Below are 21,256 nucleotides of genomic sequence, written 5' to 3' on the forward strand. Positions count from 1 at the left end.
TCCTGACTCAGGTGCAGCACCTTGCACTTAGCCTTGTTGAACTTCAAGAGGTTTGCATGGGCCCACCTCTCAAGCCTGTCAAGGTCCCTGTGGATGGCATCCCTTCTCTACGGGGTGTCAACTGCACCACACAGCTTGTTGCCATCAGCAAAGTTGTTGAGGGTGCACTTGGTCCCACTGTCCATGTCACTGACAAAGATGTTAATCAGTGCCGGTCCCAATACTGACCCCTGAGGAACAACACTCGTCACTGCTTTCCACTTGGACAAGGAGCCATTGATTGCAACTTGGAGTGTGACCACCTTCAAGAAAGCATTCCTGTGGCTTGTCTGTTCCTCTCTTTTAGTTTTATGAATTTGTTTGTGAATTTCACTGCATTTGACCAGGGAAGAAGTGGTCTAAAAGGATAAAGTTTCTCTGAGCTTTGTGGAAATATATTTAGAGCCCATGCTGAAAGAATGGCTGTTTTGTAGGGGTTATCACTTCCTGCACGGGTGAAATTTAGAAGGGAGTGTAATGCTAAGTTACTTTCAGGGTTTAAAAACATATTTGTTAATTCAATCCAAAGGCCTTTTCTACAGAAAGAATTTGATAGCTTACTCATACTTGTGTCACTCAGGTAATACATTCCTGACCTGTTTTTCTCCCGTAGGGATACACTTAGTAGTGCTATTAAACACTATTCCTGCCAGTGGAAGGAAATAATGATTTATGTGTGTATCACTTTTTTTCCATGTTTTCATGCTTGTTCCCATTTAGCTGTACTGATTAAAAATCATCTGGTAATCAAGCAAGTTTAAGACTAGTAGATCTGGAAATAACATAGGCCACTGCACTGGGGGCCTGAGATCTTGAGAGTACTGTTTTGCTATCAAATCAGTTGAGGGTTTTGTAGTGTAAGAGCTTGAGTAAAGCCTTGATATAGAATTGGAGACAAAGCAATGGTGATTTTAAATCTGCTGTGTCTTAGTGGATGAGACTCAAAAGAGGGGTGCAGATAAATTTGCTGTTTAAAAGAATCTGTTCTAGCTGTCGTGGATTAGGACAGCACTGCAGTGTTCCATTGTGAAAGGATTGTTACTGCAGCTGTCATGGATACAACTTTATGGAATATCTAAAATATCTGAATACTTTCAGTAATCAAAAAATGGTGATAGATCTCCTCTTTCCCCCTTCTTATCCATCTTATTTTACCAAAGAGATGTATTTTTTTTTCTCAAATCAGTACATCAGTTTTATGATTCTGAACCTTTGCTACATTTTTGCTTCTTGCTTTTCATGGCTACATTTTTGGTGTGGTAGTTGCTTATTCAGGCAATATAATTTATTTCAACCAGATAAATCAGCTGTTAGTGCATCTCATTCAAATTTGTCTCTGCCTTCATACTGGTCAGCTAAGTGATTCTAATGAGGTGTTCCCTTATTCTCCATCCAAGCATATCAGAGTGTTTTGCAAACATGTGGTGCCTGTTAATAGCCATAACAATATTCTTTGTTTTTGAATGATGAGTCCTAAGAATAAAAAAATATTTTTGAAATAACACAGAAAATCCATGGTAGAAAACAAAATAACTTTGTTGTCTTAGATGCTACTCCTATATTACAAGTTATTTATTTTTCTGTGTGTTGTTTCCTATGACCGGAACCCTTCAGTTCACATTGAATTGACTTGCTCTGTGCTATTACTGATTTCTTACATCTTTTGATGAGCAATTGTACTATCATGTATATAGATGTGAAGTAGCAATCTTAGTTTGGTCTGTCCATAACCTCCAAAGGGATTGGAGGGGTCTTTCAATTATAGAGACAGTTCTCAGATTATGGTGGGATATACAAAAAGGTTTTCCCCCCTTGTCATATATTTCCTCTTGCTCAAAGTAGAGTTTCACTTTGAGTTTCAGGTTTGCTTTAACATCAGAAACTCAGAGCATTACTGAGTGGATAACTTTCTTTACAGAAGTTACATGGCTTTGTTATCTGTTTGTAAATTTGTTTGAGATGTTTTGTAAATAAACGTGTGGTATGGGTCAAATCTGAAGAGGGAATATGCAAAAGATGGGGGAGGAAGACAGGAATACTGGGGTCTCTATTGTGGAGACAAGGGTGTACTAGGAAGATAAGGAAGGTGAGATCTTGTTTTGGGTAGTCTTGTTTTGGGTAGTCAAAGTGTAGCAGTAAAATTGTTGGATATATGGTTGCATACCAGAGTACGAACACTTTGTATCAAGACAACTGTTCTCCCGTATCTATTGATATCATTTCTTTTACTTACTATAGTTAAAATCTATGAAGTTTAATTAAAGATAGGAGGGGCCAGTAGAACATCTCTGGACTATTTATGGGGCATCAAGTTGCTACCTTTGTGGTGGTGTAGCCCAGCAAAAGAATAATACTAATAAAAAAATAGACACCTTTTAGTATTGAACCAACTTAGGAAAGGAGAGGTAGATCAGATTAATCCTTTTTTCTCTCCAACTCCATGGAGTAATTTGAAAGCTTCTTTAAAGCACCTTAGAAGGATATTTTTGTTTGATGAATAGGATCCTGGCTTGCAATGTGGAAGACCAGGCTAAGTCACTTCACGGGCTTAGCATCTTCATTTCCTCAGCCAGAAAATTGAGGTAATTATTTTTACTCTTATTAGTATAACTTCATGAGCTCTTGATGAAAGAAGTGTTTGCAGAACCGAGTGGCCCATCTGCCCGTGGCTCAGCCTGCCTCGGATCCCTCGGGGCCTTCCCATGGTGCAGGGTGGGGAGGGTAGGCTGGAGATGTGGGGCAGGCAGTCAGGCAACCCTGGCAGCACTTGGTACTGCACAAGCTGGGGCCACCCAGGGGCTGGCAGGAGGTGTGTAATGGGGTTGCAGGTAATGTGCTTTGGCTGGCTGAAGTCCTGTGTAACCTGTACGGAGAGCTTGAGGAATCACCTTGCATTCCCCCAGGGGACAGCATCTGAGGCACAGACAAATGAAGTGCAGGTGGAGCACAGACCTACTTCCCATCTGGATCCTGCCCTTGTGCTGAGGAGTAGGGACATGGACTCTTAGCCTACCTATGGCCTGATAGGTAGGCTAAGATGACAGATGAGAACAGCTTCACTAGAGTTTCCCCTTGCAAAATTTCTGAGCTGATTTTTGGGATTTCAGAAACAAGTGGCACTAATTTAAGGGTGGAAGAAGCTCTTTTTAAAGTTTTCAACTAGTATCAATCCTATTGACAAGATTAACAGACCTGAAGTCTGGTTTTGCACTCTTCCATTTGCCTTCCCGAATTGGGAATGTCTCAGCATGGGCTGTGCTCCTGGTGCTAGCACGAGCACACCTGAAGATGTACTTTTCCTGATGTGAGGGGCTGCTCACAAGACAAAGTGTCACCACTTTTCATGGTGTTTCAGGACTTGATTCAAACCATATTAAGACCAATATTTAGATTCGTATTGTTTTTGACAGACTGTGGACTAAGCACTAAAATTTTCATGAGTCAGATAGCCAAAGGTGTGAAGGCATGAAAGGATGAGGTCATGCCTTGAGACTGTGCCCTAGACTGCCTCCAAACTTTTTTACACTCTTGCATTCAAAAACTTCTGAGATATATCTAAGACATAGCTTCTGATCAATGTTAACTAGAAAGAACCTTCGTTGGTTATCAAAAAAAAAATCTCAATTTGATCATCTTGTCTCCTTCTGAAAAGTAGACCTTATTTAATTTTAAGAAACTGAGCAATTGGGAGCTATAAGAGGAACTGAATATGCTGTTAATTTAACAATTGCAAATGCTGTCTGTGTTAGAATATAAACTAAGTTCATGCATGTGCATGCGTAATTGTGATGACCTAGAAGATTTCAAGTTATAGGTTGTGGGCTGTTTTTCCACTTTTCAGTATGGCTGCATAGCAAATAAATGAGGGATTTTTGTAAAAAATAGTGTTTTCAGATCTTGTAAGTTGAACTCAAATCAAGAATTTTGCCAATCACACGCTTTGTTAAGGACTTACTGGGCTGGAAGAAGAATCAGCTAACAAGAATCTAGTTAGTTCTCTGCATACTTTTTGTGTCTGAGGCAGGATGAAACCACTCATTATAGATCTGTAGGCCTAGTACAGTGGAACATTTTTCTAAAGATTATGATTTTCCACACTCAAAATCATTATAAAAAATTTAGATGCATGTTTCAGTATCCAATTTGTGTATTTTGTAGTCATAGGTCATTGATGTAACAGTTGCACAAAGCATATAAAAGAGATAAATATAAGCAAGTGGATATTTTTCTTCATGAAGGGGCTGGTTTTAAGACAGAAAAAAATTAAATGGTAAAACATCAGTTATATCTGGATAACCTGTCATTCTCTATTGCTTTATTTCACTCTCCACTATTCCTTTCCTTTGCCAACTGTTCTAGAGTTACTTTTTGAATTGCAGCTTTTTGGTGTGAATTTTTTGTGAAGTAGTGTTGGTGAAAGTTTTCCTCCAAGAAGCAAAACCAGTTGTAGTTGTTGCTGCCCTGTCACTTCCATTAGCAGCTGTTGCTCTGAGTCTTGCAGAGAAGATATCAGAGAATTTTAAAAGGTCTGTTCTTTCATTAAATCTCAGTTACCATGAGCCCTTTGCTTGTTTGGCCCAAGCTTATCACGAAGATTCATAATCTGGAGGAATTGCTGCCAAATTTTTCTTTGCATTATTTTTTCTTTAGCAGAGAGAGATCAAAGTAGGTGTAGCACCTGATCTTGCTTTTCCTGCAGACAGTCAGATATATTATGGTCTGTTGGGAGGGAAAAGTCTATTCATGAAATTATTTTATAATGATTTCTCTGTTGTTTTTCATGGCTAACAGAAAACAAACAATAAAAATTTCCTAGCTTCATGACTGTAATGTTTTTGTAAATGTCTGTATCCATGTTTGTCTTCATGCTTGATTCTTCTCTTTAAAGATTCAGATTAATCCTAGAAGTGTTTACTCAGATGTGTTGAATTACTAGTGGATGAAATTACATTGTTGTGAGATTGACTCATCGTCCTACTGTGTTCCCTCAGTTGGGAACACAGACTTCCATCTTTGAAGAGTTTACTCCCTTGAAGACCTGAGTTTTACACAGATGACATATCTGCCTTGTTAGAGATCTAGAGGGTTTTTGTGGCTGGATTGAGATGATGATCAAAGATAAGAGAAAAAAAAAGACTGGGGGTAAGACAACTGGAAGGGAAGGCAAAGTAATACCTACCTCTTTGACTCACTCATGACAAAGTGTCTTACCAAAAAAGATGTGCAGGGTCATTTAGTGAGATGAGGAGAGTGGGGTATGGCTTAGGATATATCAATTGGCAAATAGTTTGAAATCCTCTGATGCCATTTAAAGAATTATCCCAGCAGCTGGAGCATATGGCAGCAAAAGATTATCTTGGTGTGGCTATATGTTTTATGAAGTCGCTGTACTTCAGTCTCCAATTCTTTATATCTTTTACAATCGATGTGAGAGTGTTGCTTGGTGGCTAGAACATGCTGTATCCTGGTGTCTCCCATCATTCTGTGTAGAAGGGGAAAAGTAATTGCTTCTCTGGAAAGCTTTTTCTAGTTCTGTGGTTGATAATACGACTGTGATTATTAGAAGTAGGTTTTATTTTGTGCTCTTCTAAACCATTTTAATCTTAGGAAGGGTAGACTGCAGATGTGAAAGAATTTGGACTGAAAGCCTCTAGGAGAACAGTGTTGTTGAGCATTTCTGCATAATTCTATGAGAGTTTTCACAGTAAAATGAAAAGGAAAATTGTTCCTTGCTGTACTCAGCATTTTGCTAAATACTGTTCATTCCCAATAGCTAAAATAGCCTGAATACCATGAGGGCTTCTTACTGACCTATAACTATGTTAATGCCTTTCTCGCCACAGGGGTAGTTTCTCCCAAGTAAAAAGCCAAAAAATTGCACACTGCAGAATGCACACCACAGATATTGCCAACAAACTGCTACTGCAACCTTCCAGTGAAAATGAAGCTTTATTAAAAAGGCTGCCTTGCTTCGGGGAAAACTTTCAGTGGAAACTAGTTGCTGTGAAAGGAAAATCTGGTATGATGGAAGCGTTTGATTGGGTGCTTTGTTGACCTTTGGATGCTCAGTATCTGCAAATTTTATGTGCCAAAAGTCTGTTTTTTTAGTAAATGCTCTGTTACTTTTAGCTTTATGGAACTCTGAAAATAATTTAAGTAGGCCGTGGGCATGGGGAGAGGATGGTCTTTCTCATAGACTTTGGCATTTCCAGTTCTGATAACACGAGGGCCAGTTATGTTTGGATGCCATTTGGTGGTTAGCCTGCCTTCAAAGTAACAGTTTGGTGTGCCTGTCATTTAGTAGTCAGATAAGATTTAGATTTGGGTTTAGATACGATAGGAGAGACTTGTATATTTGAGTCCTGAAAAATGAAAATAAAACTCTGAACCAGGTCCTAAAGCTGAAGATATTGTCTGAAATTCCTAATGAGGTCCTCAAGCAAGGTTGACTTGACCATAGTACGGCATTGCAGGCTGGTTGGGGGAGGAAGGGGGAAGAGAGGTCTCTCATCTGCACTCCTCAGACAAAAGTTAGTTATTATCTGTCCTGGTGACTTTAACAGATATTAGGGAAAATGACATGTATGTTTCCATGAACTTAAGCACATTCCCTAGGTAAGAAGTGTACAGAAAATTCATCGTGGGGCCTGGTGTAATGCCGTGGTTCTGCTGTGTGGAATTAATCTTTTAGACTCATAGCTCAGGAGAAACCTTCCTGGTTGTGGTGTTTTACCGCTTGCACAGAATGGGCCAAAGAATTTCCTACACAGATTTTACTTTATTTATATTAAGGCACAGAGGTTGTTCTACTTATTTACATTTCTGAATTTAAGCTTTCCCTTTGCAGCTTAATATAACTCAAATATAAATGTATCTTTATAAAATCATTTTGCTACTGGGGAGGAAGATGCTTGTATGCACTTATGGCATTTGGAATAGTGATAGGACACAGCTGTGGGCTAGCACATCTTAACCATTGCTTTCTAGACCTGTTAAATGCCTACAAATGATCTAAAATAACATTTATACTGCATTTTATAACTCTGAAAGTGGAAGGTGTCCCTGCCCATGGCAGGGGGATTGGAACCAGAGGATATTTAAGGTCACTTCCAACCCAAACCATTCAATGTTTCTATGTGTAAAGATTATTAAGTGACAAATTTGACAGTGATGCTGGGAGAAATGAGCTGTCATTCATTCAGTTCCTCAGGCTGTCAGCTTTGGACTCGTAGATGACAAACAATGGCACGAGTTCTTATTTTGCAACAAAGACAGCCATTATACTTGCACTTTGCCTCGTGGACACCTTTTGATCCGTTGCCAGAAGAGCCTGCACTCAGCTCTCCAAGGTGCTGTAGCTTCTTTTCCTCTAGTGATTCCTGATGTGGTTACTGTTGTCAATAGAGAAATTGCTGACAGATTGAAAATGTGTGGGCAATGTCAAATGAATTGTTGCTTAAAAATGCACACAGAAGATCCTGATGATTTGGTTGTACTAGTTTACATTTATTCTTAATTTCTAAAAGTTATGACTTTTTTTTTTTTTTGTAATTGGAACAGAGCAGCCATAGAATCAACAGATTGCTGTCCTTTCAAGCAAAACCAGTTAGGGCTAAGCTTATTTTACGAAAGACTGTTTGGGCTTTGTCATCTCTGAAGACAGCCAGGAGTTGTCTAAAGACAGAAAAAAGTTGCATTTGTAGTCATGTTCCAATTCCACAGAGATCTCTGAAAGCTGTATTTAGCTAGTGAGGGAATAACAACCATATTTATTTCTTGAATAGCACTAAGAATGATAGTACCACATGTTCCAGTGCCTAAAAATGAAACGGTTTCTCAGTGTTTTCTCCTTTAACTTCCCTGTTGACAGGGCATGTGGTGCCTGTGGCACAGCAAGAGCCTTGAGGTGGCTTCGTGGTGGTTGACCAGAATCTGACAAGGCCATGGAGAAGTGGGCTAGCAAAGTGAGCTCAGTGTGAAATGGGGCTGGCTGGGTGGGAAGAAAGCTGTTGTCATACATGTAAGAGTTAATTACAGTTTGGGCAGTGGAAAGAGTTTCCTGGAGCTGAATGCTAGTCAAATTAGAAACACTGTGCAGATACACAACATTTATTTGCCTGATCATCTCTCTTTTTGCCTCATGCTGAAGGTGTAGTAGAAATGGGAAGATTTTCCCTTACATCTTTCATGTGCAGTTCAGTTACTCAACTATTTTTTTTAGGTTTTTTCCTCTCTCTCCTGCCTCCCACAACTCATTCTCCAAACTGCCAAGTACAGCTACGGCTTGTAATAATCTGAAATGGGAAGATTTCAAAGTACAGAAGCTTTGCCAAAGTTTTTTTGTGGTTTTTATCCAAGATCACTTCTTCTATTTCTGTGGTTTACTTGGGGCTGCATATTCATCTACATGAAGATGATGATCAGAGTGGAAAATACAGGCATTTCGTAATTGGCCTAGCAATTACTTCTCATACTGTAGAAAAAACACAGACATAAAAGTCATATTTACTCTCAAAATATCTGTTTGTCAGAACCCATTTGCAAAAGCTCTCCATCGTATTCTTTTTGTAGTGAACTGATAACAAGTGGATTTATTCCTTTGCACAACACTTCTCAAAAAAAAGCATTGTGTTTGTTCATCTTTTCTTCCATTGCTTATCTTCTATTCTTTTCTAGTGGAATAGTTTTCTCTTTCTCCAACTACTACTATTTTATATATAGACTAAATGGCTAACTCTTTTTAAAGGTTCTACTTATTTACATTTCTGAATTTAAGCTTTCCCTTTGCAGCTTAATATAACTCAAATATAAATGTATCTTTATATAAAGTGCCTCTGTCAGAAGACTTTAGGCATCTCTGTTCTTGTATCTCTGCAAATTGAAATCAAAAGAGAGATCATGTCTGTATTTCTGACTGGTTGTGTTGGGTCATTATTTAAGGAGCAAGATGGGAAATGGGGCTGCTAGAGAACTCTGGAAGATTTGCCCAAACTTGCTGTTAATGGCACAGGATATTTTCATCCCTCTCTTCTCTGCCTTACTCTTTTCCTTTCTTTTTGCATTGCAGGACTCCTTCAGCTTCTTCATCATAATGCAATCCATGCCCATGTCAAAACCTGACACTGTGGGGAACTGCTGGTCCAAGGCTGACTCTTTGGTTTTACTGTTGACTGAGTCCTTGGGTTTGAAGTTTCATTGACATTGCTGAGATTGATTCTTGGACCTTCAAGAGGAGAGACTGTCTGATGGTCCTGCTCCACTCCATCTGACCCTATGAAAGGAGGGTTCACCACAGCTCCATCCTTTGCTCTCCAGTTCCACAGGATGGGTTCCTTCAGAAGGCCCCGACCTCGCTTCATGAGCTCCCCTGTCCTCAGTGATTTGCCTCGGTTCCAGGCAGCCCGGCAGGCTATGCAGCTCAGCTCCAACTCTGCCTGGAACAGGTGAGCAGGATCTACCTGGGCTGAGCTCTTCCCCTGCAGCAGCTCCACCATAAGGGCCATGTGTGTCTTATCTTTGTGCTTCACACCATTTATAGCTAATCTCGTCTATTTATAAGCATGCCTGAATTTTTGGCATGCCTAAATTTTGCTGGTATTGAAAGCATCCATGGAGGTGAAAAATTTAGAGCTAGTAGTGTTCAGTTGGTTTAGGCCAATGCTGTTCAGTGGTACTGTCTTGAAGTAAAGAACTATTTTTTGTTAACAGTTGCATTTTTTAAGAATCCTTTAGGAAAATATATTCCTCATACCGTAATAAATGTCGATTTCTTAATTCACAGAGACATTTATTTGCATATTATGAAGGTTTTATCACAGTCAAGTTCCTCTGAAAACTACTAAGCTTGTGGCTTCTACCAGCATTTCCTACTGACAACCAAATCCTGTCTGCAGTGCGTGTCATACAGCAATGGTAACTGAGAAAACAATGTGAAGAGTGAAGGCTGAGATGTCCTGTGTCCTGATCTGATTTAATGGTCTGCTGATAGCAAAAGTGGGTGTTCCCACCTTTTGCCACCTGGACCTGCTCTGTGCTCTGCAGACCCCTCTCTCGTGCTGACCCAGCTCAGTTTATCAATGTTGCACAAAAGTGGCCTGGTAAAACCACTGCAGTTTTGTGGCATGACAGTGAGCTGAGGTCTGTGAAGCGTGCAGATGCCATAACTGGCCCACAGAAGGGAATGTCCATTAAGGGAATGACACCTGCTCTTATTAGCCAAGGCAAGCCTTTAGACCTGCTAAGGCTTGCCACCTTATATGCTGTCACTTTATGACTTCCTCTATGCTGGTGAGAGAGGTGTGGATTAGAAGATACTCAAACAGTTTCTTATAGGCATTAACAGGGCTTAAGCTTGGGTGTGACTTAGGTAATGCTCGCTTGCAGAACGTCTTCCAGCACAGCCAGGGTCTTGACAGATGCTGCAGATTGGGTGGTTCCTGCTAGCATCGCTGCATAATGTAGTGTGATGTGTTTGGCAGATATTACTAAAAATTTGTGTCTCCTCATAGCAATCAATCTGCAGCACACAGCAAAGATCCCCTAAACAGTTGCATTCAAGACATATCTGGCATGAACAGTGTCCCTCTAACAACTTTCCCTTGCTTACTCTAGACAGAACTGGAGGTTGATTCTGCTCTGTCTCCCAGCACAGATGTAGGAAATAAGTGATGATTTCAAGGCAAGAAAGAGTGGAAGTATTTAAGGGCAATTAACTTCTCCACCTGGTTATAACTACTTTGCTTTTGGTGTCTAGCTCACATTGTGCTCTGTGTTAAATGATACTGCTGGCTGTTATTTATGGATGTTGTACTGTCTCATTTCTTTTTTGACAGTGTTCAAACAGCAGTGATAAATGTGTTCAAAGGAGGAGGCTTGCAAAACAATGAACTTTACACCCTCAATGAAAATATCAGGTAGGTTGCTGAAATGCATGAAAAGGGATTTTGTTGCTGCTTGTTTGGTGTTTGCTTGGGTTTGTTCCCTTACAGAACCATAGTTAGAGGATATTGGTGGGAGGAGCAGGGGTCAAAGCAAACTTAAGCACAGCTTTGGGATTTCAGGCCAACTTGCTTCTTTCTTGCTATTGGGTGAAGTGAATGGCATGGGGTACTTGGATAATGTTTCTCTGACTTGCATGGATATGTAGCTTTAACAAGGACAGCTTGTTTATTGACTTAAATTATAAGGATTTTGTCTCTTCCTGGGGACTACACCTCTTCTGGCTATTTTTTCATATTTTTATCATGGAAATTGTGAAGATAGTAACATCTCTTTTCTAAAACTAAGCTTCTCAGAACTGTGGAGTGTTTAAAGCAAACCACAGCATTGCATTTAACAGGTTAATCTTCACGTGATAATTGCACAGCAAGACCTGAAAACACGAACCCTAAAGATAAAAAACCTAAAACCCTAGCAAACATTTTCTGGCACTGATGCTAGTGATGGTTATGAGTATGATTTTCTTTTAAAGGTAGGTTTCATGATTATCTGTGGTTTCATTCTGATTAGTTGGAAAGTTTGATTAGCAATAGATAGGGCTGTAGAGTAGATAAAGAACAATTTTTTCTTGCCTTGGTTCCAAGTGCTACTAAGAGGAGTATTGTCAGGGCTCATGGATGTAGGTTTCTCCCCTGTCTTTACCACTACATCCGTATTCATTCATCAGGAGTGCTGTCTCTGCTTCTCCTTTTGTATACCCTCCCTCCACCCTTATTGCATTTTTTTCTGAACTCCAAGATTCAAATGGCAATTTGAGCTAAGCATATACTGAACAGCACTCTAAACTACCCCTTTCCCTACTTTCAAAATAAATGAGGTTATCAGTGCAGGAGACTCTGTCCGACTTGGTCTGCTCCCAAACCAGAAAAGTTTAATATAATTCCTTTTGAGAGTTGAGCAAGGGCAGCATTTCATACTTTAATGATACTTTGGTGTGTTTGGGTCAGAAGTCCTCAAGTTAGGTTTAAGTACTTGGAGCTGTCTTAATTCTCCATGGGATGTCTATTTCTGGGTGTGACAATAAAAACAAATGTAATAAGGCTTGGGAAATACCTTAACCCACAGCCTGTTAGCAGACTTGGGGACTGGGTTTGGGCTTCATGACTTGTCTGTCCATCTGTTGCCCATGGCTGTGGCTGCATCCTGCTGTACCCCCACAGTGCAGGCAGGTGCTCCTCCCCAACCTTCCAGGGAGGCAGTACAAAGGGCAGAATTGCTGCGTGGTCTGGGCTTGGCCCCAGTGGCTGAACCATGCCTCATGTTGGTTACTGAAGTGAATCTAGACTGTCAAGAGTCAGGCAAAGAACAGGAAATTCTTTGTGAGCTGTGCATCCTTTGAAAGCAGTGCTGATGGTGGAAGGGGAAATGCCCTCTTCCACAGACATGCACTCCTAAGCAATACTTGGAAGCACTCACCTTGACATACATGAGTAATGTTCCTGCAGGTGCTCTGAGCATTGGTTACATCTCCAAATGTCATTCTTTAAATAGACCATTTAACATTCAAGAAGCTCATTAGTGTCCATCTAAGGAGTGAAGGACGTGCATCTGCATTTATGTTTGTATGAACACCTGCAGCCTTGCACCTGTGGTTCTTGGTGTAGCTCCCAACATACTGTTAGCTTTGTGTGTGCGAGGTGAATCTCCAGCTTGACATTGGGCAAAAAGCCAGACCTGTCAGACAGCCAGCTTTTGTGTGCCATTAGGTCGAGCTGGTGCATTTTCCTTTTTTTTGTAGTTCTCCGTTCAGCTCCTTGGTTGTAGTTAACAAATGCAGTAAGAGACTCTGAGATTCTGTGCAGTGCTCAGTCTGACGTTGGGAAACAGAGGAGAGTTTTAAAAGAGGACAGTAATGACAGGACCAGGAGATGAGCAGGTGGTAACATTTTGCTCTGGATTACTGACACCATGTTTTTATCTCCTTGTGATTTGATACCGTGTCACTGGCACTTGCTGCTCTGAAAGTCAGTTGTGACAGCAAGAGGAAATGTAAAAAATGCCACTGCAAGTTGTAATTTCAGGAAGCAGGAGGCTGTGATTAAGAGAAGATCCCTCCCCTGGGTTTTCTCTGAGGTGCAAGCCTCTGGTTGCTGGTCTACCTGCATGAGGCAAAGTCCTGCTAGGCTTGTCAATCAGCTGATGGAGAGCCTGCTGGGTTTGGCTGAAGCCAATGGAAAAGCTTCTGGCAAATGGACCCCCAAAGATTTATTTGGTTTGTTGATCTCATAGAAATAGAAATGTGCTTTGGTTTGGATGGGTGAATATTACCACTGTGGGAGAGAAAGAGTAGAGCCATGTTGGCCTGCGAATAAACGTAGAAGCATTTAGGAAATGGTTATGGAGGAAGGTTGCGGTCAAATTTTACTTTGAGAAAAGATTAGGAAACAGTGATGTAGTTTGTTGGTAAGAACCCAACCTGAGAACTGGTCACTGATTCAAATGCTATTTTTGAGCGCTCTTGATTATACTTCATGTTGGTAAAAAGCAAAACTCTTAGAACAGAAAAAAATCCACGATGTTTGGCAGTGAAAAGTGTTGGGTGACTTTTAAGTTTTAGGCAGAATTTATGCTCAGTCACTGAAAGATGAAAGTGCAAATGTACTGAACTTTGTAAGTTGTATTTTTAATGCTTCTTCTGATGTAAGACAATCCTGATTTTTATATTGGTGTTTTGAAATACAAATATGCATTAGAATTTAAAACTTTTATCACAGCCTGATTTAAAAGCCAACAGTTTCAATTAGAAAGATTTCTTTAGAATGGTTTCTGCCCACATGTATTTAAAACACCTCTTGTTAAATTTCTAGAATCTCTTTCTTGAAAAATATGCCTTCTCTTTTATTTTTTGAAATGTGGTAGTCATGGGAAAGCTGCAGCTTCTGTTTCATTTTTCCTCTCCTTATGCTCCCACCTTCTATTTCCAAGAGAAAAGGAAGCACAACATTAGAGAGATATGCTATCTTCAGTGGAACGAAAGATGTCTTTGTTTAAACAAAAAAGCAGAAAAAAATATGGATTTCAATCTAAATAACTTTAAATTTTCTCCCCAGCTTTCTGTTCGTTCAAGGGGTAAATGTTTTTGGGTTATTTTTTGCTTATTCTAGATGCATGTAGACTTCAGAGAAACTCTTTTGTTCCTTTAAAATTTGACAATAGCCTTTGTGGGCACTTGCAAAATATATATGTAACTAAAAGAAGTCTAACTGTGGCCAAAACGACACATTCACATATACTCACATATCTTTGGTATTACTGGTAATAAAGTGCAGATATACCTGTAAGAAATGACCAGCAATGGCTGCTACTTCATGGCTGCATTCCTTTTGTCTACAGACGGCTGCTGAAGAGTGAACTTGGGTCCTTCATCACAGATTACTTTCAGGTACTGCATGATTTCCTTGCTTTATTTTGAGGTTTGCTCTCTTCAGCTTTTTAGCCTATAAAAAAATTAGGACAACTCTTCACATGCATGTAGCCTACGTGTTTCATTTTTGTTTTGCTACACAAGGTGATGGAGGTACTGGATTTTTAAATGCAGGCCACATAGCCTTGGGAGTAACCATATTTATGGGGGGGTGTGCAAAATTAAGGATAATCTTCCTTTACACTTAAGAAAGGCTGCTAGTAGCCTGCCAAGATCAAGAAGGAATTCACCTGAATTTTTTAAAGAAGATGGGATCCCTTTTCTCTAGAATAAAAAATTCAAAATTAGGTTTTCTGCAACAGGGGCCAGCAAAGGGACACAGAAATGATAACAGCTGCCTGGAGGCAGGAAGGGGCACAGAGAAGGAAGTTTCTATCAGCAGGAAATCAACCTGGGTACTTTTTGCCTTTTAGTCCCGCAAATATAAATGCAACTTCTAAAAACGCAAAATATGAAGCATGAGGGAAGACTTGAACAATCACAGGTGTAAGTGTTGTTGCCTTTTACTGATACTGTCCAGATAGACAGACATGTAACCACATGAAAGCCTGTTGGATGATTTTGAGAAAGCACTGATGGCTTTCAGTGTTTTAATTTGTTCAGTGTAGCAAAAGATGCTGCTGGAAACAAGAGGGTTTTTTCCCTTTGAGTAAGAGAGAGACAGAAAATTTCAGTACTTTCTGAAGCGGCTGATGCTGCTTTGTACTGTGCTAACAGCTTAAAGGAGGAAAAAGAAGACTAGTGTTGTTTCCTATCAGATTACATGATTTATTAGATTACAAGACTTAAAAAAATCCCCTGCTGTGCCAGCAAGTGAGAAGCAAACTCCTACCCCAGAGGTAGTTACGTTCCACTTCCTCAGACCCTCTCTGTACAAGTTGTTTACTGCAAAGAGGCGGCTGCTGGTCTTGTGTGGCAGGACGTTTCCTAGAGCCTGAGAGGGGTCTGGCAGCAGCCACTGGCACTCAAATTTAATTTCTGGGTTATTTTTGTTCAGTGTTACAAGGAGTAACTTGACATCCATCAGACTTAGCCTGAAGTAAAACTCTTAGTGCAGGCAAGTCGTGAGACAAACTGTGAGATAAAGGCTATTGTTAGAAATGAGATTTTTTGCTCTGTGAGGTAAGATGCAGACTTCTGATTCTAGACTAACAGCACATGGCAGTGATAAAAGCTATCACTCCCTCCTGAATATCTTTCCTCAGAAATCCTAGGGCAATGGAGTGGATGAAGAACATTCGCGTGCCAAAGAAGGGCTGACAACATTATTTCATTTGTCTATGGGTTGTGTTTCACTGCTGATGCCAGTGGATTTACAGCAATACTGTGCCAGCAAAATGAGCAGAGTTGAGTCAAACTGCTGATTTGGCTGAAAAGGAACCTTGAAAGAAAAAAATGAAGTTTTCAACTACTTCCTCTGACGTGTTGTGGTCATCACCTCTGACATGGGGGAGGTGCTGGGAGTGGGTCACCAGTATGGGCAGTGGAGTCTTTTGGCAGTGAGTTCCTCCTCCATCTGTTAAAGCCCTCTGAAAGCTATCCCAAGAACCAAGTTTTCTGTCCTCTTAGGTTGAAATGGACCCTGAAGGTTATGCTATCTGTTTAGCCAGGCAGTTTTAAACATCCTAGCAGCAATTAAAGCAACTAACTGAATCATATAATATTTAGATATGATAAACTGACAAATGTTTTCCATTTCTTATGCCACAGCACTTATAACAGGAGTCACTAAGATAATGTTTAAAATCACATTTGCTTTAAGAGTTCATGATTTTACGTTATGTGTATTTTATAAACTCACACATGCACATTTTTTTCTAGCCACTGAATATATAAGACTAAAATGGAACATAGCTTTTTAGTGAGACAAAACTACCCTTGTGATCAACTTGACTTGATTACTCACAAGTCCTTTTCATCAACATTCATGCAAATGAACCATTTTTAGCGCCTGAGATTGCTAAAAGAACGTTTAGGAAATGGTTGGAGTTTGTTCAGTCTTTTTCTGCTACCAAACCATCACCATACCAGATTTAGTGAGCCTGTTGTCTTTGAAAGAGAAATATAATTCCTCTAAGGGTTTCAGTGCAAACTCAGATGTTTCATTCTGAAGGAGAGTTGTGTTTATAGATCTGCTGCTTTAATAATCTTCCTATATATACAATCCATCTTGGATAGGAGTCTGAGTGTAAATGCTAGATAGTTGGGTTTTGCAGTAGTTGCTGCAGATCTGCCTTAGAGCAGGGCTTTGTTCTCCAGATTTTTCAGTACTGACTTTGCCCATTAACTGATTCAAGAGTTTCCTGCTGCTGAAAAGGGGCACTTTGCACTCACCTCTCTGTTCAATAACCCAGTAGGTCCCCATTTGCTCTTGCTGCTGGGTTATTTTGCTGGTGGTCAGCTGAACAACATGGAGAAATCCTATTACCATGGAAGATAAGAGGCTGGGGTTTGAAGGAACAGGGTGTATTGGTGATTGGAACTTTTCTGGTGCAGCTGTACAATTTTTCAGATAAGCTCCCTTTGTTTTCCTGTTCTCTGACCCTTGTGTTTGTGGAGAAAATTTTTTAAATATAAAACTAGTGAGTGTTGATAAATTGATGCATTATCAGCCTGATTCTACAAACAGCCTGAAACAAAGCCTTTGGAAAAGATGAACTGTTTCTTTTCACTCTCTAGGGGTTTGGTAATCTTGAAACTCACGAGGAGGGGAAAAAGCAAATGCATTTATGCATATTAACTGTCTCCTCCTAAGGTGGAGAGACCTGATCCCTTCTCAGGCACTGTAACCTCTCCCAGAACACACAGGCTGCAAATGCAGAAAGTCAAATGCCCAGAGCTGATGCCTCTTCAGCCTATGTCCACTTCCTGCACTGTCAGAGGTGGTAGGTGAGGAATGGTAAGTGGACTGTATTCCGTTATTTAACCCAATGAGAGCTTTGATGTCTTAAAATCAGAAGCAAGCTGTTATATAATTTCCAGCCTGCTGCAATGGAGAGCCACCGGAGGTGGCAAGTCCTGACTCAGAATTAGACCTGGCTTTCTCTTTGTATGCGAAGCCACAGAAACTGCAACATGCAAGCACACACGTTGTGGGGTATCATGCAAAGTCAAAATAGCAAGATGATAATGGATAGCTGAAAAGTAAGCAGTGTTAGTGATGAGGCAAGCCTGGATCCAAGCTTAAACGGATTTTATCTTCTCCCTTTGGGGCAGTTAGAAGTGGAACTGGTGAACCATTCTGTGGGTCAGAGTCCCTCTCACTGTAGGTTTGCCAGTTGTGCAAGGTGGCCACAGTGGGAGGGGGAAATATGCACTCCTCCCTCTACTGTGGCACCATAAAGCTTTTGCTTAGGTCCCTGCTGCAGGTTTTTCTGGGACTCCAGCCTGGAGAGATGACTCCAGCATCTCTCGTGATGCTTGCTGTCTCCTTTGAAAGGCTGCTTTGTAAAGCCTAGCTAACAGCTGGAGATACCATGTGTCTGCCTAGTCAAAGGGAAAAACCTGGTGTGTGTGATGTATCTTTTCCTGATGCCAGGTTTTTATGTCTACCTGTCTCGCAGCAAGGCAAGGAAATAGTTGTATAGATTATTTCTAAATACAGGCAACACTAGCTCTTCTCTGGCCAAATGCTGTCTCATGCCTGCTGCCAGAGGCTGCAGCAGCTCAGCTGCTGCACAAGGAAGAGAATTCACACTTTTGTGATTTGCAGAGCTCAGCCGTATGTCTGCAATACTCTTTTGGGTCAAGCTGGTCTTTATTATTGTATTTCTCTTCTGACTGGCTGGGAACCTCTGTTCGTGCAGGTCTGTTAATTATTTCTGCTTCATCTGGCACTGTCTAGGACTGAGTTTTCATGGAGCAGCTCTGGGCAACTGCCCAGCTTCGTTATCATGGATGGGGTCACCTGGGAGCTCCTCACTGTTATCGAGCAGAGGACCTAGTCCTGGGTGGCAGCAGCAGCAGGGACAGATGCTTTCAGGCCCCGCTCACATTAACTCTGTAGACATGTGTGAATCTCTCAAAGCATGGCATGGGACAGTGAGCCATGCCCTGGCTAAGCAGGACTCCCACCTGGAGCAGTGACTCACAGTGCAGAGTCAGGGGGCCTGGCTGTGGGATATTCCCGTAGCTGCTGCCTGGCTGGTATGTTGTGCTCTAGGTTGTAGCAGTGTTGCCTACTTGGTCTGCCTGGTGTGCAGACCCTCTTACTTTCCTTGCTTCACTTTCTCTCTTTAACTAGGCCTTTTTTAAATTTGTTGAGAACAAAGCCAGCTCTAAGAGTAATTTTGGGGTGTTATTTTGTATTTATCTTGCAATCTCTTCTCCACGTAGTATTGAAGTGATCTCTCTGCTTTTGTCACTATTTTCTCTCTTTTTGGAGAAAAAAGAAAGGATGGGGAGTTGGTAGTGCTGTAGGTATGAGCTACTGCAGCTCACACAAATTTGCATTTTGTGAAACAGGTAGGTGTATGTGTGCAACTGACAATAACTTTGTAGAAAATACTTTCCAAGTAAGTTTGGGTGATGTCTTCTTTCTCAAATTAACATCAGATTATCCACGAAACAGTGGCCATGTGTTTGTAGAAGCTGTAAAAGTGTGTGTTAGCATTAGAACACAGAGCCTCAGCTTTCATCTAGAAAACGGGGCAGCATTTAAGAAATGCTGTAATGTGCAGAAGAAAAACTGATTTTTTTCAACCATCAAAATTGAGTTCAATTATTTTTAATATGTTCTGGAGTTTTCTTCTGTTCCAAACTTATGTTGCTTGATGAACTAGTATTAATGTGTTAATTTAAAGGTAACTTTTAAAAGGCATACTGGGTATGTTTTCTTGGAGACGTGACCAGAAAGCAAAATTTGTCCATCATTAAATGGGTGTTTGTGCAAAATTTTTTTCTCCCAAAGATAATGGCTTATTTTTTATTAGCAGAAGAATTAATTTGTACCTTGCTATGTTGCAGACATGGCTTTCAGACAAGATGTGAAGTTGCCTTTGATGGCTTGAACCTCCTTGATGGTTTCTGTGGAATTGCTGCCAAAACTACTTAGCTGTTTTTTTGGCACCCTTCTGTTTAAATACACCACCCACAGCAGAGTAAGCTGTGCTAGTGGCAGGGCTGTCACCCCTTAATCCTTCCTGTTGGATCTGTCCAGAGGCTGTCACCACAATCAGGCTGCTGACAGAGCACTTTTGACAGTCAACATCTTATTTGCCTCAGGCGAAGTCAGATGGTACCATTTTGCCCAGAGTGTAGTGGGAGTGCACAGAGGAAGGGCCTCCGTGGCCCCCATTGGGGATGACCATCTCCTGACAAGGTAGAGGGAGGGAGAAGGTATTTGGCACTGCCAGTTTGAGACAGTAGCCCCAGTTGTGCCTGGGACAGCTCCCACCTTCTGAGTAGGTGGGGCAACTGGAATTGCTCCATTGGGTATGAATGGAGAAACTTGCCTCAATTTCTCTAACAGGGCAGGGAAAGAGGAAAATACCCGTGCCAGGAAAAAGGAAGGAATTACCAAGTGTATTTGTTTTACAATGTGGTGTGTGACTGCCTTCAAAATTTTTTTTGATTCCCAATGATTTGAGCACAGCTTACTTTAAGGAGTAGCAAGCACATGTATGTTGTGGGAGGGTCTTTGCTGAGGAACAAATGAAAAGTGACTATTTTAGCTTTGAAGCCTGTCTTTCAAAACTTAGGGCATTTGAAAACTTACTTAAAGGCTTTCCCTTAGCTGCTCTGGTTAGTGGTATACCTGAAACAGCTATTGTGGTTTTCTGCACTGAGAAAAGTACGAGGGTTTCAACCTGTGAGATTTCACAAGCTCACTTCTATGTGCTGCAAAACACTCTCTCCAAATTTCTCAACTACATGTACGTTGAGACTTTGTTTCTCTGCACATCATCCTTTACCTTAGCAGGAGTAAGGGCAGTTTTGCACCCCCCACAATGAGCCTATAACATCCTGTGGTGTCCCAACAGCAGGGTGAGGACTTCACCCTGGGGAGCCAGGAAAAGCTGATTTGGGGAGGGAAGGGAATAACTGCCTCCCCAAGCTCACAGTTCAGCTGTAACTGGAAAGAGATGAAAGGTGGTAGACAAACTTTTTCAAATAAATGCATCCTTCAAGCTTACTTGGTGTGAGTCTTTATCTGGCCTTGCTTGCAAATAGATTTATTTATCCTCTTAGCTCTGTGCCTCTGGGCTGCCTCTGGCAAGAGGGGATGCAGCAGCAAAATAAGACTTGTAATCTAGACAAGCTCTGATACAGACCTCTGCTGTGGCTGCACGTATAGGTTGTATTGATTTGTCAGCAGACCCTATAGGGTTTTTTAATGACAATTTGCCTGTCTGGCTTGATCTGAAGTATTAATATTCGGATTGAATCAATTTCTAAGCCTGTGACTTTAGCAGAAAAGATGGATAAGTAAAATTTCCAGATATTTTTAAGATGGGGAAAGGGGAAATGAAGTGTTTTGTTTTGGGTTTTGTTTGTTTGGTTGGTTTTTTGTTTTGTTTTGGGTTTTTTGTTTTTGTTTTGGGGTGGGTTTTTTGTTTGTTTGGGGGTTTTTTTGGTTTGGTTTTTTTTTGTTTGTTTGTTTTTGGTTTTTTGTTTTTTTGGTTTTTTTAAAGCGTTTTCCACAGGAAAAGGGAAAATCTGAGAAGATAAGTGAAACACCTGTAGTAACTATAGGGACCTACACTTTTTTTTGAAGAAACCTCAAAAATGAGATAATGCAATCTACTTAGCACATGGAAGTACTGATAATACATTCATAGGTACATTATAAATTCT

General features: G+C 40.7%; 1 protein-coding gene across 3 annotated transcripts in view; it reads left to right on the forward strand.

Moving 5' to 3' along the window:
- Positions 1-21,256, forward strand: part of PRR5L (proline rich 5 like) — a 43,275-nt gene that overhangs the window by 3,753 nt on the left and 18,266 nt on the right. For all 3 annotated transcript variants that reach the window (XM_032691345.1, XM_032691344.1, XM_032691346.1), the window contains exons 2-4: positions 9,107-9,482; positions 10,872-10,952; positions 14,371-14,419. In XM_032691345.1, coding sequence (XP_032547236.1) covers positions 9,313-9,482; positions 10,872-10,952; positions 14,371-14,419 — 300 coding nt within the window. In that variant the 5' untranslated portion in view covers positions 9,107-9,312. The remainder of the gene's footprint in view (positions 1-9,106; positions 9,483-10,871; positions 10,953-14,370; positions 14,420-21,256) is intronic.

Source organism: Chiroxiphia lanceolata, chromosome 6, assembly GCF_009829145.1.
Source record: "Chiroxiphia lanceolata isolate bChiLan1 chromosome 6, bChiLan1.pri, whole genome shotgun sequence".
NCBI classification, from domain to species: domain Eukaryota; kingdom Metazoa; phylum Chordata; class Aves; order Passeriformes; family Pipridae; genus Chiroxiphia; species Chiroxiphia lanceolata.